Below are 25,375 nucleotides of genomic sequence, written 5' to 3'. Positions count from 1 at the left end.
AATAAGGGCCATAATAAATAGGCCATGAATTTAGATAGATCAATAAATACAAAGGAGATGACAGGCCAAGGGGTTGAAAAGATTGACCTGCGTCTCCGTCCAATCCAATCCATCATCATCATTTCAGAGAAGCAACAATTTCTGATTCTCCATTTGTCTCCATCATCATCCCAACCATGACCATCTCCAAAGAAACTGATGATCGATCTTCGAACATCCTACAAAAAATCAGAAACAGCCCACACAGAAAACAGAGAAAAAGGACTGACAAAAAAGCAAATGAAAAGAAGAAGAAAATATAAAATTAATCCAATAATGTCAATCTTCCATAAAATTCGTGGACTAATTTTCTCTTTTTCTCTCCTTCAATCTCTTAAAATATTTAAATTAAGATATATTCCATATATAAAAATAAATATTAATATAAGTGATCATGAGACACCTAGAACTAGTAGTCATGAGAGTGGTGGTGATACATTGTTGGGTTATGACTGCCATGGTGATGATGATCTTGATGATGATGGTGATGATGATGATCACTCTCCATTCTAGAAGATCCCATTTGATGAGCCGAAGCACTGGCGCCAAGATTCAAATACACCAATCTGGAATCCAAGTTAAGGTTGGCGATGTTGCTGCTGTTGTTGCTGCTACTGCTATGATCGTCGCTAATATTCGGCAGATAAATTGGCGTGGAAGAAGCGGCATTTGCGGCGGCATTGCCTTCTTCGCGCGATAGAACGAGAGCAGCCGATTGAACGAGCTCAAGGCAGAGCCGGAGCTTGTTGGGTTCGATGTGGGTTAGCCCCGGTACAGCCCCTTTGAAGAGGAAATCGGAAGTTAGGGTTCGGAGCACGTCCAGCGGAGTCACTCCGTCGACGGTCCGTACATTCGGGTCGGCATGGTGGTCGAGAAGTACGGCCACCATGTCGGGCGACACCATTTCGGAGGCAATATGAAGTGGAGTTTTGCCAGCTGGCCCGGCCGGGTAGTTAACATCGGCTGCGCCGAGTTCTAGTAAGGCTTTCACAACTTCTCGGCTACAATTTTCAACGGCATAATGTAATGCCAATGCTTCGTCGAGATTTAGGCCTTCCCCCATTACCATGAGCTTGACGAGTTCCACATCGGACGAGTCTAGAGCTCTTCTCATTCGGCGAATTTTTTGGTCCTCAAGGTCGGCAGCTGCGCCGAGGTCGTGTTGGTGGTGGTGATGGTGGTGGTGGGGCATCATTGAGCGCCGGGCAATGGAGGATTTGAGACGAAGCTCTTCGATCTTCGCCACCACGTCAATAGGGAGGTGCTTGGCGAGGACTTCGGGTGGGAGGCCGGACTTAGCAACAAGGTGAGAGCAAGTGGTCCAAAGTTGGTGCATGTCTTGCTTTCTTGAGGCTAATAGGACTTTCATCACATCATCAATTGAGGCCTTTTCCACCATGCTTGCCAATTGCTTCTGTCAAGTGTGACCCAAACAAACAAACAAAAAACAAACAAGGAAATGGCGTTGGAATTCCATTAGTGGGAAAAGGAATGCACTTTTGGATGTTTTTGTGTAAGTGTTTGGATTGATGAAATAAGTGATGGGATGTTTGTGTGTATGTGTGCGCTGAAATTATGGGATAAGTAGTCCTTTTTCTGAAATTATGTATTGTTTCCAGTGAACCCCAAATGAGGGAAGTAAATGTTTGGGAAAGAGTTGTAGTGGTTACTGTGGAAGACAAGACTGGATATATATATATATATATATCTATATCAAGATCTAAATTTAGAAGGTCAAGGATGTGCATTCAAAAGCTACAAAAAAACCCAATTCAAGAAACTTGGAAATGGTACATGAAATCAAGAAAAACATGTGATATATATATATATATATATATATATTACAAGGAGTACTAGCTACTTGTACCTAGCTAGAAAAAAAAAAAAAAAAAGAAGAGTAAATGTGATCAAACATATAATTAGAATAAGAAAATGAAGAAGAGGAAGAAGAAAGAGGGCATTAGACTAACGAGGAGAAAATAAAACTATTTTTGGATCAAATGCTTCAAGAAAAAATGATTAAGGAAATTCAAGTTGCGGGAAAAAGTCTACGGCCGGGTGCGTGTGGGAAATCAAACCTTATTACTTCAAATGGAGAAAATAAAACAAAAAATTGGGAGGGAAAAAGAGTTTGAGATTGGAAGGTAAAACCCAACTTCTAGAATTGTATAAAAAATGAAGTAAAAGAGAAAAAATGAAAAAGAAAATGTTTTGGCACTTCCCAAACACCGAAGAAACCCAGGAATTGTGCAAATTTCTAAAGCCCGTAAAACATAAGACTGCACACACACAGAGACACACTAACCAAGAGAGAAAGGGGAAGGAGCAGAGAAAAAAAATTAAATTAAACCTGAGTGAGCAATGCGAGTTGTTCAACACCGAAGGATCTAGCGGCAGCGAGAGTGTCGAGGGCGAGATCAACGGCGGAGGTGCAATGCGTGTGCCAACAGCCTCGCTCCCCACAATTGGGCCTGGGCTCGTGTTTCTGGGGCACTATGGAGACTTGTCCACTGTACAAGAACTGCAGCAGCAGCAGGAACACCTCGTACCCAACGGAGTTCACGGGTATTACCTGCTGCTGCTGCTGAGAATTGCCGGAACGGGAGGTTGACGACCCGGCAGGGCTCATTCTGGACCCGGATATCGGGTCCAGCCCCGATGGGGGGTCCGGCCCGCAGAAGAATTTGCGGAAGAAGAGGCTCCGGGCGGCGAGGATGCAGCGGTGAGCGTGGACTAGACGGCCTTCTACGCTGAAGGTTACGTCGCTGAAGGCTTGGCCGTTGATGAGGAGGTTGAGGTAGTCTAGGGACAGAGATCTTAGAGAGTCTTCAAGGCTGCTCATGATGATGATGATGATGAAGTGTTTTAGGGTTATTGTGAGAGGCTAGCTCTCAGGTGGGTGAGAGGGAAAGGTTTGTTTGGAGGAGATGAGAAAATGAAGTGGTTGAAGGATGAACATGAATGAATTGAATGAATGAATGAATGAGGAGGGTAGTACTGTTGGTGGTTTTGTGAGATTCTTTTGTCTCAATGGAGTGATGTATTGTGTTGGATGTTGGTAGATATTTTGTTATAGAGAGAAAGAGAGAGAGAAAGCAATTTGGGTGGCTCTTCTGGGCGGCTGATGTATTTAAAGAAATCTAAAATTAAATTAAATAATTGATTAGTTAAAAAAAAAAGATGGGAAAGGTGAGAAAATGATGGGAGGAGGGTAGGACCTTAGAACTGTAGGAGAATTAAAGAATAGGAAATGGAAAAAAACAAATATAAAAAGAAAAAAATCTTTTATTATTATATTTTGATGATCTATTTAGCCGCATGTTTTACTATGAATAACCCTAAGCTACAGTGATTACGTTAATATAGAAATAAGTTGTCAGAAAAAAGGAGTTTAATTTTTCACCCTTTTTTATATAAAAAAGAGGGAATTGGAATAGGATATGATATTTTTCTGACCTGTGTTGACTGCATGACCTATGTAGCTAAATTAACTATGAGTAATGTGGTCCGAACCATGTATGTGTTTAAGTTTAGCCCACACTCTTGGCCAAAAAAAAAGTTTAGGCCACAAAATATGGTACTCTCCTTATTAGGAAAACTTTACATGGTGCACATAGTCAGCATTCAGAAGAATAAAGCAGGAACTGTATAATTTGCTTTTGATCGTGTAGTACTAAAAGGATTGCACTTTCAAAAAAAATATGAGAATTGTAAGTTATTGTATTGTAAAATACTTATTTGATTTAAATAGAAATACTGTAATTCAATAACTCACATTTTTCATGCTTATATATGATTATATAGTCACAATTTTTATGAAATAATTATTTGAATAACATGATGTAGAATAAATATTTAACATTTAATTTCTCAAAACTTTACCTTCCTTTTTTTTTTTATCTTTATTAAGAAAAGAGAAAATGTGGCCACCGGCATGTAATATTTTTTGGGTGTATGATGTATCTCATTCTTAATTTAATGGGAAGTTCCAATATAAAAATAATAATAATAACAAAAAAAAAAAGAGAAAATTTAGGGGGGAGGACACTTGTTATAGCCATACCCAGCAGTGTGTACTATCCAATTTCCATTTGTATTCTAGCACATATCATTCCACAAGAAACTCATGAACTAATAAGAGATTAGAATTGAAAGTGTGATATTTATTAAAAAAAAAAAGGAGAGAGAGAGAGAGAGAGAGAGAAACTATTACACTATGACAGTGCGGCTAATTGTAATGTCAAAATTTTTGAGTCCATTCAAGCCCACCTAAATTACTTATTTTAGCATTTTAAAGAAAAAAAAGGAGAGAGAGAGAGAGAGAGAGAGAGAGAGAGAGAGAGAGAGAAACTATTACACTATGACTATGCGGCTAATTGTAATGTCAAAATTTTTGAGTGAGTCCATTCAAACCCACCTAAATTACTTATTTTAGCATTTTACATTTTTACCCCTATGAGAAATGCTAGTTATCATTTCTCTGATCCTACTCATTTCAAAGCGTATTCTTATAATCGGCACTATTTATTTTTTAGATTATTTTTTAAAAATCATCTTTATAAAAAATTAATTAAATAAAAAATTGTTTAATCATTTAACTATTATCAAAATCGTATATTTACTTGATAACAATTATATTCACCGTCTATTTAATTATTTGATAACATTTTATATTCATTATTTATTTATTTCATAACAGTTAGATGACTATAATTTTTTATTTGATTAATTTTTCGCATAAATAATCTTTAATCGATGATATAGAAACTGAACAGTATCGATTATGAGACTACATTGCGGAATGAGTAGGAGAAGAAAGAATGACTAAAGAAAAAATTAAAAAGAGCAGGTAGCTAGCTTTCTTCTTGACTCCCTAGCTCCCCCCGCCTCCCTTAAATGTTTTCACTCATACATTATAAAAAATATGAGCAAAACTCACCCTTATTAGTTGCTATAAAATGGGTATCAATTAAGCAATAGAGACTAAAGTGCCTCGATTTTAACAAAAATGGGTGGCAATTGGGCAATAGGGACTAAAGTTCCTAATTGCCACCACTTTTATAGCAACCAATCATTGGTGAGCTTTGCTCACATTTCTTGTAGTGATACATTCTATTTATCCTTAAACTAGGTACCCACGCAGCCACCACCCACCACCGGTAGCTCCACCCCACTCCTTTGTCAGCGCCTCCCCTCTCTCTCTCTCTCTCTCTCTCTCTCTCAGAGATATCACTACAAGAAATGTGAGCAAAGCCCACTAATGATTGGTTGCTATAAAAGAGGTGGCAATTGGGAACTTTAGTCCGTATTGCCCAATTGCCACCCATTTTTGTTAAAATCGAGGCACTTTAGTTCCTATTGCTTAATTGTCACCCCTTTTATAACAACCAATGAAGATGAGCTTTGCTCACATTTTTTGTAGTAATAGGAGGTCGCCAATGTTGCCACATCTAACACTATACGTGTGATGGTGTACAAACCTTGAAGTCTTCAAGATACCACTCCATTTTTTAAAACGCGCTTTCACTGCCTAAATAAGATTTTCCAACATCATATTGAATAGGAAAAACATACATGGGAATTGAGCTCGGTACCGCTTCCAAAGCTCTTATCCCTGCAAAATAATTAAACGCTATCTAAAGCTATTGCGCATGGTTCAATTGTTTAGCACTAGTCCCACATTGGATGGGTTAAGTATCTAATTAGGCCATAAATACTTATTGGATATGGTCTCTTGCTAAAAGAACAAAAGAACTAAAAAAAAAAAAAAATGTCACTAAGTATAGTGTATTCTTAATAGGACCACACTTAAGCACTCGGTCACTCAAGAGACAAGACTATTTGTCCATGTGTCTTAATACCTAAAAGAAAGCTTCCATGTGAGGGGAAGAGCTAAATACAAGTCCCACTTAGGACAAGTTAAGTATCTAAAAAGTTGGGACAATTAGTATTATTGATCTAATAAATAGCTATAAATACTAAATGCATATCTTCACCTAATATTCAATACAAATACGAGATATTAGTATTTGGGATTTGGCTGATTAAATGATCCCTGTCTTTTTTTTTTTTTTTTTTTTTTGTGATAAAATGATCCCGTCTTTCATATATATCATTGTTGGTTCCAAATGAATAGCGTGATAGTGTTGTTACATGAGTGTTTCCCGTTTACAAAGAAGCCCAATATGGTGAAAGAGGGTTTTGGATTTTTGAGCACAAAAGGGGAAAAATACAAATTGAACAATTTGGGTATGGTCTTGTGTCTATTAATACATACCCATAATTCATCAAACACCTACTTTTTCATAACTGTCATGATGGTTACCATGACACCATTTCAATTCAAAATGTGAAATGTCTCTTTGTGGAAAGACAGTTTTATTCAAATGTGTTGATTGGTGCAATAATTTGAGAAAATAGTATGACAATACATTTGTACCTTTTAATTAAGTTTAAGATAATAGGATGACTGATGACCTAACTTAGTTCATTTAGAAAGAAAATAGAAAATAGTAGTGGAAATGAGACTCAAAAAAAAAAATTATTAAGAGGAAAAATACAGATCTGTAAGTCATATCTTATTTTGTATAGTAAATTCAAGTGGCCTTTATCTATAAGACTATAACATTTTTTAAATCATATGAAAGATCAAAATCTCTTTAAACTTTTATACTTCTTTTTTGAGAAAAAAAAAAAAACAATAGAGGTAAAAAAACAAGATAAAAGAAATAAAGAAAAGCAAAAAACAAATTGGGAGTAGATTCTGCCATTATGGCAATTGAAGGGGTGGGCATGGGGAAACGTGTCAGCTGCCTAAGGGGTTCAAGATTCACATATTGGGACTGCTGCCAACAAACACCAAGTTTATTAAATTTGAGACCAGCAGTAGTCTGCACGTGAGACAAGACCTGGCACGTGTAACAGAGAGAGGCTGAGAGAAAGGGCCTGTTATATATCTATGAACTCTGTGTTATTTAGAGAAATCCCAAAAAAAAAAAAAAAAAAAAAAAGAAAGAAAGAAAGAAGGAGAAGCTGTTGTTTTGCCCCCTTAATGGAAAGAAGAGAAGAGAAAATCCTTTGGATTGACAGCACAACCCACTGACTGTCTTATGATACCAAAGACCTCCGATTTGACATTTGACTTGTCTTTTCACCTTCCCCACCACTTCTTGTGTTTGTGCCTCTCTCTCTCTCTCTCTCTCTCATGAGTAGTCTCTCTGCTTGCTTGCGTAGTGCATACTACAGTCTACAATTACATTTTTTTTTTTTTTCTGTCAAATGAGTCTACAATTACATGCATCTCAATTGCCAACACTAAGTACATACTGTTGCTTTGTGGCTGTGTGAAACAGTGGGATGGATCGTCCCCATTCTTCCTTAAATGGCCGTATACAACTATACATTATCACTCTCTCTCTCTAAACGTATATTGCCTTTACTTTTAAAGCATTCTTAAACCATAAAGTGTAAGCTATAAATATGGGTCAACAATCTATATTAAGTTAACCTATCTAACCTACCTGCAATCTCATCATGTATGGAAAGATGCAAATAAATTCAGACAGCCAATTTATGAGCAATGTTACTTTGAAAGTTAACATGATAAGAGATAAGTATGTTGGTTTCAAACTCATCAGAGCTCTAATAACATGTCAGAAAACCACTAAATTCTACATATTTAAACAAAAGAATCAACAATTTATATCAAAATAATGAAAAGAATACAAGTTCACTTATATATACGTACTTCTGGAGCAAATTTCTGTACTAATTATATATATATATATGTATTGTTCTGGTTACTTCCCAATGGGTTTGAAATGTATTTGTACGGGTGAGTGCTTGTTTTATTAGGAATATCTCTTCAGTCAAAAGTTTATCTCAAACATATCTTTTAGGAGGCCAATCTGGCGTGTATATTCCCATAAAATTGGTTACTCCAAATTTTTTTATACGTTTGTTACACGAATAAATTATAATATATTTATAACTTTTAAATGTATTATTTAAAACTTAAAATTTTAGATATTAATAATTATACACGTAATATAATTTATGTGAATTAATAATATTACATTAGCAAGTTACGTAAAGTTATAATCACATTGACAAATTTTTGGTTACTCTACAATCTTCTCATATTTTGAATGAGTGATTTTCTTCCGTGCAGTGTCAAGTCTTATAGGTTTCTATCTTTAGTCTCCTAGTGCATCAAAAAAAGAAAGTAACCAACTTTTCTTACAACTTGAACATGACCTTACCAATATATATCATAATTATAAGCAATTCAATTTTCTGTTGATTAAAACAGCTTCCGAAATCTTGGATATCCTAGCCTGCACTTTGACCCCATATTAAGAGCAGATATCAAACCCATGACTGCCATTACTTATTTTTTCTTGATAGAAACAGCTTCCAAACTCTTAAAAGAACACGTACATGTCATACTTAATTGTACCCAAAAAAAATCAAACCCATCATATCCCATATATCTGATCATGACCACATATACGATGATGATGATCATTTTGGCATTTTGGACTACCACTAATTAATCAGCTAAACAAATTCGAGTTAATTGAATCTCTGAAAACGTGGCAGGTGAGAGGTAGCTTTTGGTTAGCTAAAGCCAGTCTTGGGTTTTGGCATGGGCTAACCATGGTAGCTTCTGATGCTTGGAATGCAATGTGCTTTTAAACCCACAGAGATAAGCGTGTATTATTAATTAGCAGTCCCTTTCCCAAAAAATGGACGGTTTTTCTATTCGATCTCTGTTCTCATCTACACGTTCCTTTTGCAGGTGCTGTAAGATTAGCTAGGGTATAAAAGCCCCCTGCGCACCACACAAAAGGAGATGTTATATGGTACTTTTTGTCCACTGACAAGTCTTTTCAACCTTTTGTTATTGTCACTTTATCCTTAGCTTAACTAAAATTTAGGGTATTATTGATTAAGTTCATTTTTGTTTTCATCTGAAATTGAAATTTAAAGAAGTGAAATTCAAATCACTAGTTGATATTCAAATTCATGAACGAATAATATAAAATTCTATTTTGTCAAACTACCTAGTAAGAAAACGTCATTTTCAAAAATCAATTAGCTAATTTTGATAGGCTAGCTATCCAACCTATCCATTGCGAGTAAATGGCAGAATTATTTGCGTTTTACTATGACCATTAATTTATGTATTTCTTTTAGTTTTCTTGACAATTAATATTAGGGTTTTTTTTTTAAAGCCCATTTAAGAAAATAAGGTGATAGGCCGGTCCACCCTAAAAAATTTAGTGATAGGCCAACACTATTAATCAAGTGCTCAGTTTTTTTTTCTATATTCTGGAAAAATAGTCATTGTTCGACAGTAATTATTATTGTCATTGTCCAACAGTAACTATTATTTATCACATAAAAATGATATTTATAGATATACATTTTGCCTATTACATAAACATATGAAAAAAAAAAAACAATAAACCAACATAAAACAAAGAATTCAAAGTTATGGAGTCACATCCACCATAATTGTAACAGTAATAATAGAAGTTACTAATTGGCAATCTATCCAGTAAGAAAAGAAATTAAGGGCGTACGAGTGCTTGACACTGTTTATGCATCACCTCTTTTTTAAAATGCGAATTTATTTATCATTAAGTAGACCTTTTTAAAATTTAGAACTATTAGGTGAGTTTGTTTAACATTAAGGACTGTAAAATATACTTTAAAACTATTTACTTTTAATATTATTATTATTTTCCTTAATGCTTATTCTAAAAAAGTACTTTTTGGGAAATTTAAATATTAGTCAAAATATATATGTCTTTTAAAGACAATTTAGCTCTTTTGCTAGAATTTTACAAATATATTTCCCAAATAGTGTTCAAATTAAGAGGAGTAGTCCAAACCTTTATAAACCACTATGCAAAGCCTCACATTTTCGATCTGAGATCTTTTTTTCAACACGTATGACGTCACTCAAGCCTAATAAGTTAACAATTCATAGTGGGTAATGTGGGAGCACGTGTGACCATTGACCCAACACATATATAGCCTACTCTGTTACCATGAAGGAATCTGAGCATACATCCCCAAACCAATTGATAATAGGAGAAGTATCTCAAACCCTTATAAACCATTTTGCAAGACATCACATTTTCGATTTGAAATCTCTCTCTCTCTCTCTCTCTCTCTCTCTCTCTCTCTCTCTCTCTATATCTTCTCTTCACTATAACCCATTGCCAGAGTCTTGAAGGAGGCTAGTGAGCTCCAGATTAGAGTTTGTCGACCTCTAATTTGGAAATGTTGGGCGCGATCTACAAGTGTTGGGGGATTGTTACTGTCGAACATTAACTATATGAGACGATAGTTAATGTTGGACAGTGACAGTTATTGTTATTGTTAAAATTAAGATTTTATATTCCAAAAGCTTGAATTTTTGTGTCAGTTTTATGCTTTTTTTTTTTACATGTTTATGAAAGAAAAAACATAAGATTTATATAAGTTGTCTTGTTTTGAGTATTGTAGCATAGTGAGAATTGTCATTGTCCAACAGTGACTATAATTGCCACTATTGGACAGTGACAATTATCTTGACGTGAAAAAAAAAAAAAGCTAGGCGCGCTGGAGCCTAGTGCATTTCTCCACGAAATTTCATTAAAGTGAACTGCATTGGGACATGATTTTTGATAGCGAGCCTTAAAAAAAACCTATTTTTCCATAATAGGCTTTTTTAAAAAAAAAAAAAAACCCTTTAATTAACTACTAAAGTTTATTCAGATATATAATCATTAATAATGGGAAGCTCACTGAGAATATAATGTAATTCAATGGGTGCCTTTTGTACCATATATTCATGAATCTTTTAAATTATATAGAAAATTAAGATTAAATACCAAATCCCAATAATTTTTTGGTATAGCATGAAGACCATATAATATTTCAATTGAACTACCAAATTTAAATGTAGTTTTTTAGATTAGGTCACAAATATGTTGGCCCATTTGATTTAAGCCTTTTTCATTTGACATTTTTATCTTTTGGCCCACATATGATGAGTGTTAGTTAAAATTTATAAATTTTTGACAAAATTGCACTTGAGACTTTTATATTATCTTGAAAATTTGCTAATGTAGTCTCAACTTCACATTTAGTTGTGATTGTACAACACCCACAACTTCAAAATTAGTTGTGACTGAATCATAGTCACATCTAAATTGTGAGACAGTCACAGTTAAGTTGTGACTTAATTAATCGAATTTTTTATAGAAAAATTATACTACAATATAGTATAAATAGAGGTCAAAACAATACTTTTACTCAAAATAATATATAGTATAGTAGTGTTAGTTGTCTCTTTCAATTTACCAAGACAATCATATTTAAGTTGTGACTAGATTGATTTTTTTTTTTAATATAATATAGTATAAATTAATGTAATATTTGTGATGTAATATTTTTTTATTTTTTTATTGTGGTGGCATGTGATGTAATATTTGTAAATTCTAATACCTTTTACTTTATTAATTTGTTTGACTTTTCAACTAGTACTTAATCTAAAATATTATTTAATTTTGATACCTAAACTAAAAAGTTATTAAAATTTAGTAATTAAAATCAATGGACCTTTAAATATATATGTTAGCTAGCAAGTTCGTCATGAAATTTTATTTTTGATTTTGTTGGAGGGAATTAAATTTTGGGTTTAGTCTAATCTCAGCCCTTATCCCACCCATTCTCATCACTGAAACTAACCCCAAGAGCTTGTGTCATAAAATGTTCATCACTAAAAAAAATTAATATGTAGAAGTATTATGTTGATTGCTACCTCATCAATTAACTTTTGATGTTCAGAAGTGCCAATTATCGGGCTCCCATAAGATTTGATGGCCGTGGACACAACCTTAATTTCTTTCTTTTTGTATTCCATAGAACCAAAGGAATTTTTTTTAAAAAAATTGCTTTCTAATGCAAAGGGGAGTACAAATGGAGTATATAGGACCTAAACTATTTGAACATCAAAATTATAAAGGATAGATTTGAAATTATAAATAAATTTTTTTTATCAAAAGTATTAAAAAATGAAAAATAATTCAAAACCGAGAAAAGAGAAGTGCGCTTCCTTAAAAAAAAAATGGAAACTTTTATTATATATAGTCCTCTGATTTTACCTTTTACTAACTAAGGCCTTATGAATTTTAAAATTCTAACTAAACTCTTATAAATGTACGGCATCAAATTTCTTTTTTTCACGGATTCCAAGCGCCAAGCGCTCAGCAGCCATTGCCGAGTGCTAAGCAGTTCATTTGTACGTGTTTCTCCCTCAAGCGCTCGGCTTGGGTTTGTCACCTTTATGTTATGTTTTAACTTTGGAATTTTGGGTGGACCCATAATCTTATAGTTAAAACCTAACATATAACCTCCACAAGCCTTATTCTACACTCTAGAAGGGTACATGGTGAACCCGTACCCTATACCCTAAAAAAAAAGCGGAGGAAGCAGTGGCGAGCGCTTGTTGCAATGCTCGGCTGTTATAGAAAAAACACTACTGAGCACTCAACTATTATAGAAAAAAACACTGCCGAGCACTTGACATTGGATATTAAAATAAAAAGGGAGATGTAGCAATGGTCAAAAGGCTTTATTTAAGGGAAAAAATGGTTCTTTAATTAGAAGCCCACAAATATAATTAACTTTGTTATTCAAAGGAGCATTGAAAACATATAGATTTCAAATAACTAGGATAGTAAAGTAATTTTGTATTCACTCACTTTTTCTCTTCCACACTCTAACTTGCACACATATATCGGATGTGTGATGCTTCTAGTATTAATAAACATTACTTTGGATATAATTCATATAAAATGAGTTTGAGGTCGACTATACCTATCGCAACACCAGATTTTGAACAGCTTTAATTTTGGTTTTTAATTATTTGCTTATTAATTGACAAATTATAATTTAATATTTGCCTTTCTTAGTTTCTTGGGCTTGGGCAGGCTGACCCCAGTTCACCTCTTTCCACTACCTGATTGATGAATCAAAGTCCCAAAAAAAAAAAAAAAGAGTCCAAAAGTTTTCCCGGTTTATTTAAAGGCCAGGGCTATTCCGACCACCCTAAATTACTGAGTTGACCACCCTATTTCAAAATTTCAACTTTACCCTTAAAACAAAAAATTTAATTTTGTTCGTCGGGTCATTCGACAGTTATCTACCGAAATATTTATGGTTATTCGACAGTGATCTGCTGAACATTAGTGAATTATTCGGTGGATAACTACCGAATGGAAATGAAAAAGGCATTCGACAGCTATTTGTCGAAATATTTGTATTTATTTGACACTTATCTGCCGAAAATTGATGGATGTTTCGGTAGATGACCACCGAATGGATCTAAATGATTTTATCATGTTTTTACAATAAAGGGTAAAATAGAAAAAAAATTGGAAAAAATATATTAAGGTGGTCAACTCAGCAGCTAAGGGTGGTCTCCATAGCCTCACTCTTATTTAAAATTTCGAGACTTCAAAACCTAGCTTGAAACCTCAAATCATTCTCATAAATTTATACTACTTATAGGATTGAGATAACTATAGAAGCTAATAATTAGCCTAACTCCTCTCGTATTAATTCATAAAATCATCATGTCATTATCATTCTACAGCATCACTACTCCACATCTACTAGAAAATTGCACAAAACATGGCATATTTAGTGTAAACATTACCGGGTAGTTTAGTAAATATTTATAGAAAATTAAGATTAAATACCAAATATCAATAGTTTTTCAGTAAAACAGCAAGACAATAAGGCTTAGTTTGAGATTGCTGTGAGAAAAAGCAGCTGTGAAGTAAAACAGTTGAGTGTTTGGTAAACTATATTTTTCAAAAGTTTTGTGAGTACAAAAAGCAGTATGAAGGTGTTTGGTAAATTGTAATGTAAAACTGCTGTTGCTATTTATAATTACTAAAATAATGATATTATGGGTAAAATAAAATTTTCATTGTTGGTGTGATTCACTGCAGCTTTCAAAAGCACCTACGAACTTGCTTTCTATTTTTGCTGTGGGGAGTTGAGAATTGTGGGGCAAAACACTTTTTCATTTTTTTACCAAACACCAAAATTGTTGTGGGTGATTGAGAATTGTTATCCACATCAGCTTTTGGGTCCTCCACAACAATCTCAAACGGGGCCTAAGTTTTTTTAGTTTAGGTACTAACCTAAAACAAGACATTTTGGATTAGGTCACAAATTAGTTTGCTATACAGTTGTGACTGAAAATTTTGGTATCTAAAGTGAAATGACATAAACGTTTTGGTAGTTAAAATGAAAAAACATTGTAATTTGGTATCTAAAGTCAACGGACCTAAATATTTATGCTATCAAATCGTAAATTTAGATCACACATTTAAATAAAAGTTAATGAAATCAATCATTCAAATGAACAGTTTGACAACATATATAATCACATTTTGACAAGAAAATATATAAGTATATATAATACTAATTGAATCTTAAATATAATATGAAAAATGGCTTTGATACTTTGGACCCCAAGTATAAAACAACAAACAGGACCAATAAATTAACCATAGGATGTTATGCAAGGTTGTAAGGGTGTAGATCAATAAAATTGTATATATGTTTACTAGAGGGCCTAATTGTGTTGAGTAGTACATTGAAAATGAACATACTATACAGTCTATACGTACTATTACTGTCCTATGTCCTGCATAGTTTGGCGAGCTAACTGTTGCACTTGGCTCTACAAGATTTGATATATGATTTTGAAATAAACCGTCCTCAAGTCCAATTAATGTCCAATGAACTTGATTGGTTATATGTACTAGTCTTCAAACAAGTAGGTCTCATTCAGATATGCTAGCTAGGTACGTAGTAGATATATCATGTCTAGCAGAGTTGAAGAAATCCCTGATTCATCAGCTTCAAACATGATTTTGTTGTGTGTGTGTGAGAGAGAGAGAGAGAGAGAGAGAGAGAGAGAGAGAGAGAGAGAGAGAGAGCAATATATTCATTCAAATGCGTACGAGAGAGAGAGAGAGAGAGAGAGAGAGAGAGAGAGAGCAATATATTCATTCAAATGCGTACCAACTAAAGAGTCTACAGTCAAAAGTCAACCAAATAAATCTGATGATTGCAATTACAACCATTAAACTCTCTCTCTCTCTCTCTCTCTCTCTCTCTCTCTCTCTCTCTCTCTCTATATATATGTTTGGTGAGTGAAGTTGGTGATTAGATATTTTGTTACTCTGAAAAAAAATGACAATGCCATAAATGGGAATAAGTGGTTTTTTGTGTGGAGGTTAAAGGGTCAAAAAACACACAATTATTTTTTCCATATGTGGTGGTGGAATGTTATTGGAGTAAGCTCAAAGCCTATGGTTCTCTCTTCTAATGCATATTCCACCAATTAAGGCTCTCTCTCTCTCTCTCTCTCTCTCTCATTTGCCAACCTTAGGGTTTCCGAGAAGACATTATCTTGATGATTTTTCTTTATTTTTTTTTCTCTTTCTTAAATGGGTTTCCGATAAGACATTTCTTTCTGTTTTATTTTTTCTCCAACATTGGAAGGTTGGCCTGGCCAGTCTTGACTTGGTGAGATGACTAGCCTAAAGGTGACAAACACTAGCATTTGACAATATGTGGACAGCCAACCACATGCATAACATCTGCAAGTGCAAATAGCCGTTGGGTCTTCTAGAAAATCATTAGCCATTGACAAAATTCACATAACGTACCTTCCCATTTTGATGAGAAAAAATGGAGTAATTTAACCTGGCCTCAATTAAATTTCATCCAACACTTGCTAACTTAATCACCTAAATTCAATACAGAATTTGACCTAATAAACTCAATAAATATGAGAGTTTATAATAAAATATTTTGATATTACTAGATGTAAATCACCCAATTTATATACGATAAAAAGTTATCATATGTAATATTATTACCATGTAAGATTAATTTCATTCATACCCATCGAATCAGATAATCCCCCAACAAATATATGTGAAAATATGACGATCGATTAAAGATACCAACATTTTAAAAGCGAATCAAGGCAAAAAGTTGGATCATGAACGCATTAGAGAAGATGACAGTTTAGTGAATATATATATATAGCAAGTTAAAAGTGCTCTAATTTCAAGTTCTACTATGAACTAATACACAGTACATGGCCCAAAGTAGATGACTCAAGAAAATACAAATGGATCCTTTCAAAAAAGAAAAAAACATATATTATATATATAGTTTGGTATCGAATATTATGTATAAAGTATGTGCATAGGACGAAAATGAGGAAGAGGGGGGACAAAAATAGCCCTCAATTAGTGACTTGAATCATGGAGTTCGTGGAAGGGCCACCTAATGAAGTCCATGTGGAGGAGGACGACACTCTAGTGTATAATAGTAAACGACAACACTTAATGCCACGGACTCAAAGTTGAAACGAATATTGTCGTTTTGCAGATCCCCAATTTTGGTGCACGGAGATGCTAAAATTCTTAATGCCGACATGCCTTGCAGAAATCACAAGCTACTCCTCCTGTTCGCTTTGTTTATTTAATTTTCCTTTTGGTAGACAAAACAAAAAATATACCCTAAGATTGAGGTTGAGTAATTCTTCCTATTTTGATTTTGGCCCCCTAGCTTTTGGAGTATTTTGGGTCCATAAAAGCCTTCACGGAGTGTTGGGACAAATTTTGGAGGCAAGAGCCGTAGGTGGCGCTCGAGTGGCTAGCATGGTGCTTGAGCATGTATGCGGCCACTACAACATTATCTAGCAAAGGCAACCAATTTTTTTTGGTAGGAATAGATGCAACTGTCACTGTTGTTAGTTTGTATTGCCCATTGCCACCCTACAGTCACCATAGAGCATGTTGGAGGTTGGTGTTGGGGTGGCACGGGAGCTAAGGTCACCCACATGTAAGAATGGTGGAAGCTTCTGCCAAAATCTGCCATGACAGTCTGACAAGGCAGCTGCTCACTAATGTTGCAGTTAGTTGGTTTTTTCCCTTCACCATTAGATATAAGGTTGTTGTATTGGTGTTACAATATAAGCAATAAACAATGTCTCCATGAATTTTGGTGACTAACTAATTAGAATTCAAAATTCATTTTCCCACCAAACATATCCTGCAGTGGGATTGAATCTTACATTAAAACGCATTCCATGCAGCAAAAGCTAGAAGGGGGCTAGCTATTGTGCTAGGGACAGACCTTTGAATCACAAAGAAGAAGAGTAAAAACGCACTCAAAAATTGGAACTTGGAACCAATTTTCTTCAATATTCATTAATTCTAACAAATACAACCAAACATCCTTTCACAGGAAAAATAAGAGACAACAATTTAAATAAACAAAACAATACTAAACATGTGGGGTTTGTGGGATAAAGAACAAAAAAAAAAATGAAGAGGATGAGATTGTTGATTAAAAAAAGTGAAGGATGGAAAGGAAGAGAGAAGAAAAGTGCAAATGAAGATGGAGGTTTCGCACTTTCAAACTACTGGAGGTCCGGTCCTCAATCTTCTTCTCAGCTTCTGGAGGTCCGGTTCTCTCCCATGAGGTCCGGTCCTCAATCTTCTTCTCGACTTCTGGAGGTCCGGTTCTCTCTCATGAGGTCCGGTCCTTAATCTTCTTCTCAACTTCTGGAGGTCCGGTCCTCAATCTTCTTCTCAGCTAGTGGAGGTCTGGTCCTCAATCTTCTGCTCAGCTTCTGGAGGTCTGGCTTTTCTCATGAGGTTCGATCCTCAAGTCTTCTTCTTGGTCTTCTTGTCTTACATCACAATCAAGCAAAACCACAAAGTATAAACTCACAAGGGAAATGAACATAAGTTAAAAAGGAATTTTGTTTGGTCAAAGTTGAACATAAGCAAAACCATATTTTGGAGTTACAAACATGCCATAATCGAAGTTATAATTAATAGAAGTGAAAACATACCTTTTGATTATTACCAAAAAACTGCAGCAATACAAGAGAAACTAATTGAACCTAAAAAATCTAGAAAATAAACTAATTATACAAGAGTTTTGAACCCAATTTAACTAGAAGTCTAGAACACAAATTAATAACCCAAAATCCAGAAATTAACTAGAAGGCTAGAACATAAATAAACCCAAATTCAAAATCAATTCAATAATTGATCAAATCGGAGCCAACAAACAGTAAGAACAAGTTGAGAGGATTGATTTCTATACTTGAGTCGACTCAAATCGACTGTTGGATTTGCCAGAAAAGTAGCCGGAGCAACTGCGATTTCTCTGGCTTCGATTGGCCAGTTGGGGTGGTCCGATGAACAATCTGAACAAACCACCATGCTCGCCTTGGCAAGAGGGAGAGGACCCAAGTGGTCCGACCATCTAATTCCGCCAGACGAGTGCTAGGATCAGATTTGAGGTTGGGTTTTATGGGCTAACATGTCACTGGGGAAGACAAAAGGGAAGGTGGTGCTTCTTTGGGTGGTAGCCTCGTCGGCATCTTTCGCTAGACGCGCCGACACCGGTTGCAGAGGAGAGAAGACAGGGAGAGAGAACAGAGAGAAAGAGAGTGTGAGGGTGACGGCTGGGAGAGAAAAACGAAGGAAAAGGTCTGAAAATGAAGCTTTTATACTCATTAAATCCTAAGTCACAAAATTACAAAATTGCCCTTCACTTCAAACGTCCATAACTTTCAATCCGTAACTCCGATGAATGTACGGTTCGAGTCTACGGACTCGTGAGTTCGAGACCTATCCAACGAGTCAAGTTCGAAACCAAAAGCCCAATATAATAAAAAGTCAATTTTGGGTCAAACTTAATTTAAAACAAAAATTAAAATTAATCCAAAACCTTTTTATTTTTCAAATAAATTCCCCAATATTTTGGAATAACCTCAAAATAAAATATTGTAAAAATACGGGGTCTCACATTTTACTGTTTTGTTTAATGGGGTTTTGATTGGGGTTTGGTTGGGGTTTGGGTGATTAGTGTTTGGTTGGGCAAATTGGGGTTTGGGGAAAAAAAAAAACTAGTTTATATTAATTATACATACATAAATAATGATAGGTGTTAAGATATTAACATAAATAATAGCTAGAGTTTATATTGGGGTTTGGGAAAAAAAACATTAGGATTAGGGTATTAACAATTTAAGCTTATAAGTTATAACTTTATATAACTACTAACTAGTTGAATGATAAAAAAAAACTACTAACTAGTTTATAACTTTATATAAATTTATATATAATTATATATACATAAACAATGAAAAGTATATAACATTATAGAGTAATTAATAATAGACTTATATTTAGAAGCTCACATCTCGATCGTGTTTCCAACGATCCGGATCGTTCATTTTACAAAATTGCCCTTTAACTAGCTTAAAATACCCGAAACTTGATGGTCATAGCTCCGTTTCACGTCTTTTTTGTGTCTACGCTCTCGTAGTCCCGAGCCCTATCGAACTAGACCAAAAACTCATTTAAACTCTAAACATTTAATTTTGTCAAATTAAAAGCTTAAACCAATTTAATTATAACAATATTTCTTTTTAAAACAAAAAATTTTATAAATTCATAGCAAAATAATTTTAATGAAATATTTTATAAATTCATCCCTAAACCCAAAATGTCAATTGTCACTTTTTCAACTTTAGTTTCAAAGAAAAGAGGTCTTGTGCACAACCACTATTATAAATTTAGTTTGGGTTAGGGGTGGGAAAAGAAAAATTATCCCACTAATTTTTCAATTTGGTTACTATGTTTATGCAGCTACCAAAACATCAACTATTTTATAAATTAGTGGGTTGTAAGACAACTATTATCTCCACCATAAATATAGTGATCACTAACAATAAGTATTAGTGACCACCTCATTTGTCAATAGGCACCCTCTTATCTATGGGTGCCAAAAATAGAGGCCTTTGGCCATATTTGTTGTAGTGGGTGTGGACGCTTTAGTGCAGGTTGAAGCTTGAGCTTGAAGGTTTTTGTATAGTGATGCTCAAGCATCCCGCGTGGTGATGGAGTGTGTAATGTGTCTGAATTTAAAAAAATAAAACCCTTATTTTAAGGATTTTAGGATTCTCACTTCGTCCCATAATGTAACCTAAGATTTGTTACTATAAATAGATCGTTAGGACTTAGGAAAAATACGTACAAGTTTGACAAGGAGAACATTAAGAGTGTTAGCCAAAGGTTGTAAGTGAGACTAATTCTTTGGTGATTGACAAATAATTTGAGAGTGGGTGTACAAGGGTTTTGAGATTGGATTATGGTGATGTAGGGCCAATTTCGTATTGCATTGTGAAGTAAAGCACTCAGTCTCTACGCTGCATCTCAAGACTCACTTTCTCAGTCTCTATGCCGCACATCATTCTCTCAACTCTCTAGACTCATTCTCCAAACTCACTCACTCACTCACTCTCTCTCTCTTTTTCTCTTGACAAACCCTCTGTCAAGCACTCAAGCCCAGCTCTCAGCATTCAGCTGCAAGACATCAACATCATCTCGGTCTCGATTATCTGATTCTCTCCCTCTTTCTCTCTCTCGACAAACCCTCTGTCAAGCACTCAAGCCTAGCTCTCAACATCATCTTAGTCTCGATTCTCTTATTCTCTCCTAGCTCAGTAGCCCACAAGCTATCAGCGAGTCCAGTGATACCAGTAATCAAAGGTACTCTGAAACCCTAAGTCTAAGATCGATCCCCTATCCCTATCATTGGGTTTTGCTATTGCTGTTTGGATTTGTAGTGAATTGAATGTTTATGTTTGAATTTTTAGCTATATTATTTGATTGCACCAATGCTTGCTTCTTTGATTGCTTCTCTGTTTGAATTTGCAGTGACACCAATGCTTGTTTCTCTGATTGCATTGTTCTTTTGGGGGGTTGTTCTTTTGGGGGGTTTTTCTTTTAAATGAACATAATTGATTGATGCCCATTTGGTCTTATATTAATTGGTCAATGTTCAATATTCTGAACAGGTCCTCTGTGTCTCTTTGTTAGCTATTTGTTTCTTTGTTTCTTGCTGATCATTGTTGTCTTTCTGTTAGATATTTGTCTCTCTATTTGTCTTCCTATGAATAACAAATAGTGTAAACCAGACTTGTAGATGTCTAATGTACATCATTAGTCTCATGTAGTGTATCATATGCTCACCTATCATTGCTTTTTTTTTTTTTTTTTTAACATATGAAGTGTTGAATGTAGATGAATGCTACAAGTGAGGTTCATGAGGACCATGAGGACTTAACTCAAGTTTCAATGAGAGTGGATCTGGATGCTGAAAACACAGAAGTGCCACTAGAAGATACAAGCCCTACAAATAAAAAGGCTAAAGGCATAGTAGTAGGTAAGCGTAAATTAAGATTTCCTGCTTGGAATGTGTTTGAAAATTGCCTACAAGTAAGTGTCCAGATAATAAGAAATGTGCTAAATGCAGACAATGTGATATAATATATATATGTGTGTGTGTGTGTGTGTGTGTGTGTGATACTTCGTATGAGACTGGTAATATGTTGACCCACATGAAAAATTGTTCTAAGAAAACACATGTTGATTTAGGGCAATTAATGTTATCCCAATTTGGTTTGCGTTCCCTAAAATTTGATCATGAGGTATTTAGGAATTTATTGATAGAGGCAATCATCAGGCATGATTTTCCTTCTAACTTTGTTGAATATAAGAGCATTAGAGATTTATTCTCCTATATATCTCCTGACATCAAGCTGTCATGTAGGAATAATGTTAAGGCATGTGTTTTAAAGTTGTTTAAAAGAAAAAAAACTTAAACTTCAAAATTTGTTGAGTGAGGTTCAAGGAAAGATTTGCTTGACATCTTATTTGTGGACCTTTGTGACCACTGATGGGTACCTAACTCTTACAGCCCACTTTGTTGACTAAGAGTAGAGATTACATAAAAGGATTTTAAATTGTTATCACATGCCCCCTCCACATTCTGGTGTTGCTTTATGTGAGAAAATTAATGCACTGTTAACTAAGTGGGGGGATAGAGAAAAAGTTATTTTCTATTACTTTGGATAATGCTTCTGCGAATGATTTTAATGTTGGTCTTTTGAAGAATCAATTGAATTTTAGAGGTCTATTGTTATTGATTGGTAAATTCTTCCATGTTCTTTGTTGTGCACACAGTTTGAACTTAATACATAATCCAAGAGGGATTTAAAGAAATTGATCCCTCGGTTACACAAATTCGTGAATGCATAAAATACATAAAAGGTTCATCGGTAGGAAACAAAGTTCTATGATTGTGTTGCACAAGTAGGGTTATCGGGTAGTAAGAGAGGGTTAAGACAAGATGTGTCAACTAGGTGGAACTCAACCTAGCTATATCATGCTGGACAATGCGCTTTTCTATCGTCGTGCTTTTATGAATGTGGGGTTAAGTGATTCAAGCTTCCTTTTTTGTCCTTCTCCAGAAGAATGGGATAAAATATGGAAGATTTCAAAGTTTTTGGCGTATTTTTATAAAGTTACTTGCCTATGTTTTCGAACAATGTACCCCATATCAAATTTATTCTTCCCTAAAGTGTTCAAAGTCCAACATAACATCAAATCAGCCATGGAAGATAGAGATGATTTCATGAGAAGGATGAGAACTTTTAGGAATGAGAAGGTTGAGAAGTATTGGTTGGAATATATATAGCCTAATTCTTGCAATTGCAGTTATTTTGGATCCTCGGTATAAATTGAATTTTGTAGAGTGGGCTTACAACAAGTTTTATGGTCAGAATTCTTATGAATTGAAGAGTGTTAGTGACACGTTGTCTTCTCTTTTGATTTGTACATGAGAAATTTGTCTCATCTTGTTAATTCAAGTCATCCAAGGAATCAGGCATCTAGTCTCACACATAAGATGTAGACATCATTTTTGAGGTAACTACTTCTGCATTTGATGTTAGCTTGTGCATTTTCTATTACAGTGTGCATTTTCTGTTAGCTTTTGCATTTTCTGGTAGCAGTTGGATTATCTGGCAGCAATTGCCTTTTCTTGTATACGCTTAAGAGATTGTCCTATATGCTTGTTTGATAATAGCTTGTTTTTTATAAATCTTTGTAGGATTTTAATATCAGTTACAATGTTGATGTAGCTTCACGTACCAAAACTGAATTGACTAAATATTTTAATGAAGAAAGGCTAGATAGAAAGCAAGCGTTGGATGTTCTTTCTTGGTGGAAAATAGAGGAACTTCGCTATCCGATACTTTCCCATTTAGCTCTTGATGTGTTAATTAACAATTTATATTTCCACTGTACGTTGCATCCGAATCACGAATTAACCTTTAGTATTGGTGGTAGAGTACTAGATCAATATCGTAGTTCGTTATTGTCTTAAACTAACCAAGCTTTGTAATGTACTCGAGATTGAATTTTTGGCAAGGGAGGTAAATTTTATATATCTTTTACTACTATTTTTCTGTTTATTATCATATTGTGAAATGTGAATATTTATACATTTTTTTTATACTTAGGTTTAGATGAACATCGTGTTGACATGGAACAACTTACTGGAGATGTCTTCAACTTGACTCTTGAGGATTCTTGAAGTGAAAGGAGATCTGGACAATGCTTTAATAGCATTTTTATTGATTAGACTATTTTTTTTTAATTGGGCGGTAATTGCTTATATTATTTTGAATTTATTTGGGGCTGCAATGTAATTTCTTAAACTATTTGGGGCTGTAAATGTAATGAAATTGCTTAGATTATCTTGCCAAAAAAAAGACCATTTTGAATTTATTTAGGGCTATAATGAATTGACTATGTATTGCTTAGACACTTGTTTCTTCTTTTGTTTAATGAAATCTTATTAAAATAATTATACTTTTGCTGAAAATATGTTAGGTTTGTTTTTGCCAATGAAACGAGTCGTGTTGTTTATACCCGTTAATTTTTGAGTCATGTTCGGTTTGAGGTTTTTACCACCCGTACAACCCGTTAGCACTAACATACAGGTCGTGTCGGGTTTGACTCGAACCCGCAAAACATGACTTGTTTGCCAAGTCTAGTTCCAAAGCATCCACTATACCAAAAAGACAAGCTGAGACCACATTTGTCTACTAACAAGGTTATATATGTCATGTCACTACCAAAGTGGATTTTAGGATCACAACAACTTTCAAAATGGACCTTAGAGGAAAAGACCCTTTCAGTTTCTTAGTATTTGAAGGAGTCTATTTTTGCTCACCACAAAAGGTGGTGGCCTTCATGGGTGGGTGACACATGTTCTACTATTATGGATGGTGGGACACATGTCACTCACCCATAATGGTGGTAATGCACACCATGGCAAGAAAAAATGAATCCGTATTTAAACTAAAAAAACATTGCTATTAGTAGTTTTATTATAAAAAGTTTTCCATTTGATATTTTAAATTTTAAACTGAATTTTCAATAAAAAATTTCAATATAGGATATTACACTTTGACTAAAACCAAAACAAAAAAGCTTAATATCCACCTGACCCCGCAGGCCTTCAGGAGACCACCACCCACTCGTATAAAAGTATAAAACGAAGAGGATGAAAGCAATACCCACTTTCTACACCCTTTGACCTCCAGCAATGAGCGCAACCACACCATCATGAAATGGCCATAATACTTGCTTGAGTGGGAATCAGGATATCTAGATTGTGGGTTTCCCTCTCTCTTTCTATCTTAACCTCATGTTATAGGGTCCTCTTTTTATTTATTTATTTTGTTCTTCTCTTTTGTCTTCCGAGGCTTATGTTATTTGTCACACAACCTATTGGACCAGTATTGAGAATATATAATCCCTCGTCGGCAATTTTAAATGGTATAAAATAATCAGGTTTGATCAGGTGAGGACGAACGAACGTGCGAACATGCCGTCGAGTGCTCGGTAACATGGTTTTTACAATAACCGTGCACCGAGCGCTCGGCGTTGGATGCAAACGTGTGGATGTCCGCACCTAAATGGGTATGTAAAATAATATATATAAAATAATTTTTATTTTTGTCTATTATTAACTGATTTTGAGTTGAATACTCATACTTTTACATGGCATCAAAATGAGCAATCCAAGCCCAATATAAGGTGTTTCATTTTGTCACCTCACATATGAGGGAGTGTGTGAAAATAAAATATTACCTAAGAAATTTATAGCCTTCCATAAGCATATATAATATCTTAGCTCAATCTCCACTCACTATCAATTGGTTTTGACTCATATAACCTCAGTGTAACATAAAAAAATGTCTCTCTTAATATACCAAAGATAGACATCACTTATTTGATATTGTGCAATTGTATTTCATACACACAATTCTTAATGCAATATGAGTTCTGGAAGGTTTTTTTTT

At 34.6% G+C, this 25,375-nt stretch overlaps 1 protein-coding gene and 1 pseudogene across 2 annotated transcripts; one reads left to right on the top strand and one right to left on the bottom strand.

Moving 5' to 3' along the window:
• On the bottom strand, positions 1-3,078 carry LOC147282532 (BTB/POZ domain and ankyrin repeat-containing protein NBCL-like). Of its 2 annotated transcripts, none has more exons than XM_086247657.1 (2): positions 2,390-3,078; positions 1-1,453 (listed from the first exon to the last, which is right to left on the bottom strand). In XM_086247657.1, the coding sequence occupies exons 1-2, from the start codon at positions 2,879-2,881 to the stop codon at positions 449-451; spliced, it is 1,497 nt and encodes a 498-aa protein (XP_086103783.1). In that variant the 5' UTR covers positions 2,882-3,078; the 3' UTR covers positions 1-448. The 2 variants fall into 2 exon arrangements, with proteins under 2 accessions (XP_086103783.1, XP_086103784.1); XM_086247658.1 differs by having other exon boundaries at positions 1-1,450.
• Positions 3,079-21,242: 18,164 nt separating this feature from the next.
• Positions 21,243-23,598, top strand: LOC147282531 (zinc finger BED domain-containing protein DAYSLEEPER-like; annotated as a pseudogene).
• The last annotated feature ends 1,777 nt before the right edge of the window (positions 23,599-25,375 follow it).

Source organism: Dryas octopetala, chromosome 6 (genome assembly GCF_963921425.1).
Source record: "Dryas octopetala chromosome 6, drDryOcto1.1, whole genome shotgun sequence".
Classification (NCBI taxonomy): domain Eukaryota; kingdom Viridiplantae; phylum Streptophyta; class Magnoliopsida; order Rosales; family Rosaceae; genus Dryas; species Dryas octopetala.
The sequence above is the reverse complement of the archived record's forward strand: the minus strand, read 5'-3'. Positions and strand labels throughout refer to the sequence as shown.

Coding starts and splice junctions, on each gene's coding strand:
- LOC147282532 (XM_086247657.1), bottom strand. CDS start 2,881: ATGAGCAGCCTTGAAGACTCTCTAAGATCTCTGTCCCTAGACTACCTC. Junction 1,454..2,389: donor AACTCGCATTGCTCACTCAG/GTTTAATTTAAT, acceptor CACACTTGACAG/AAGCAATTGGCAAGCATGGT.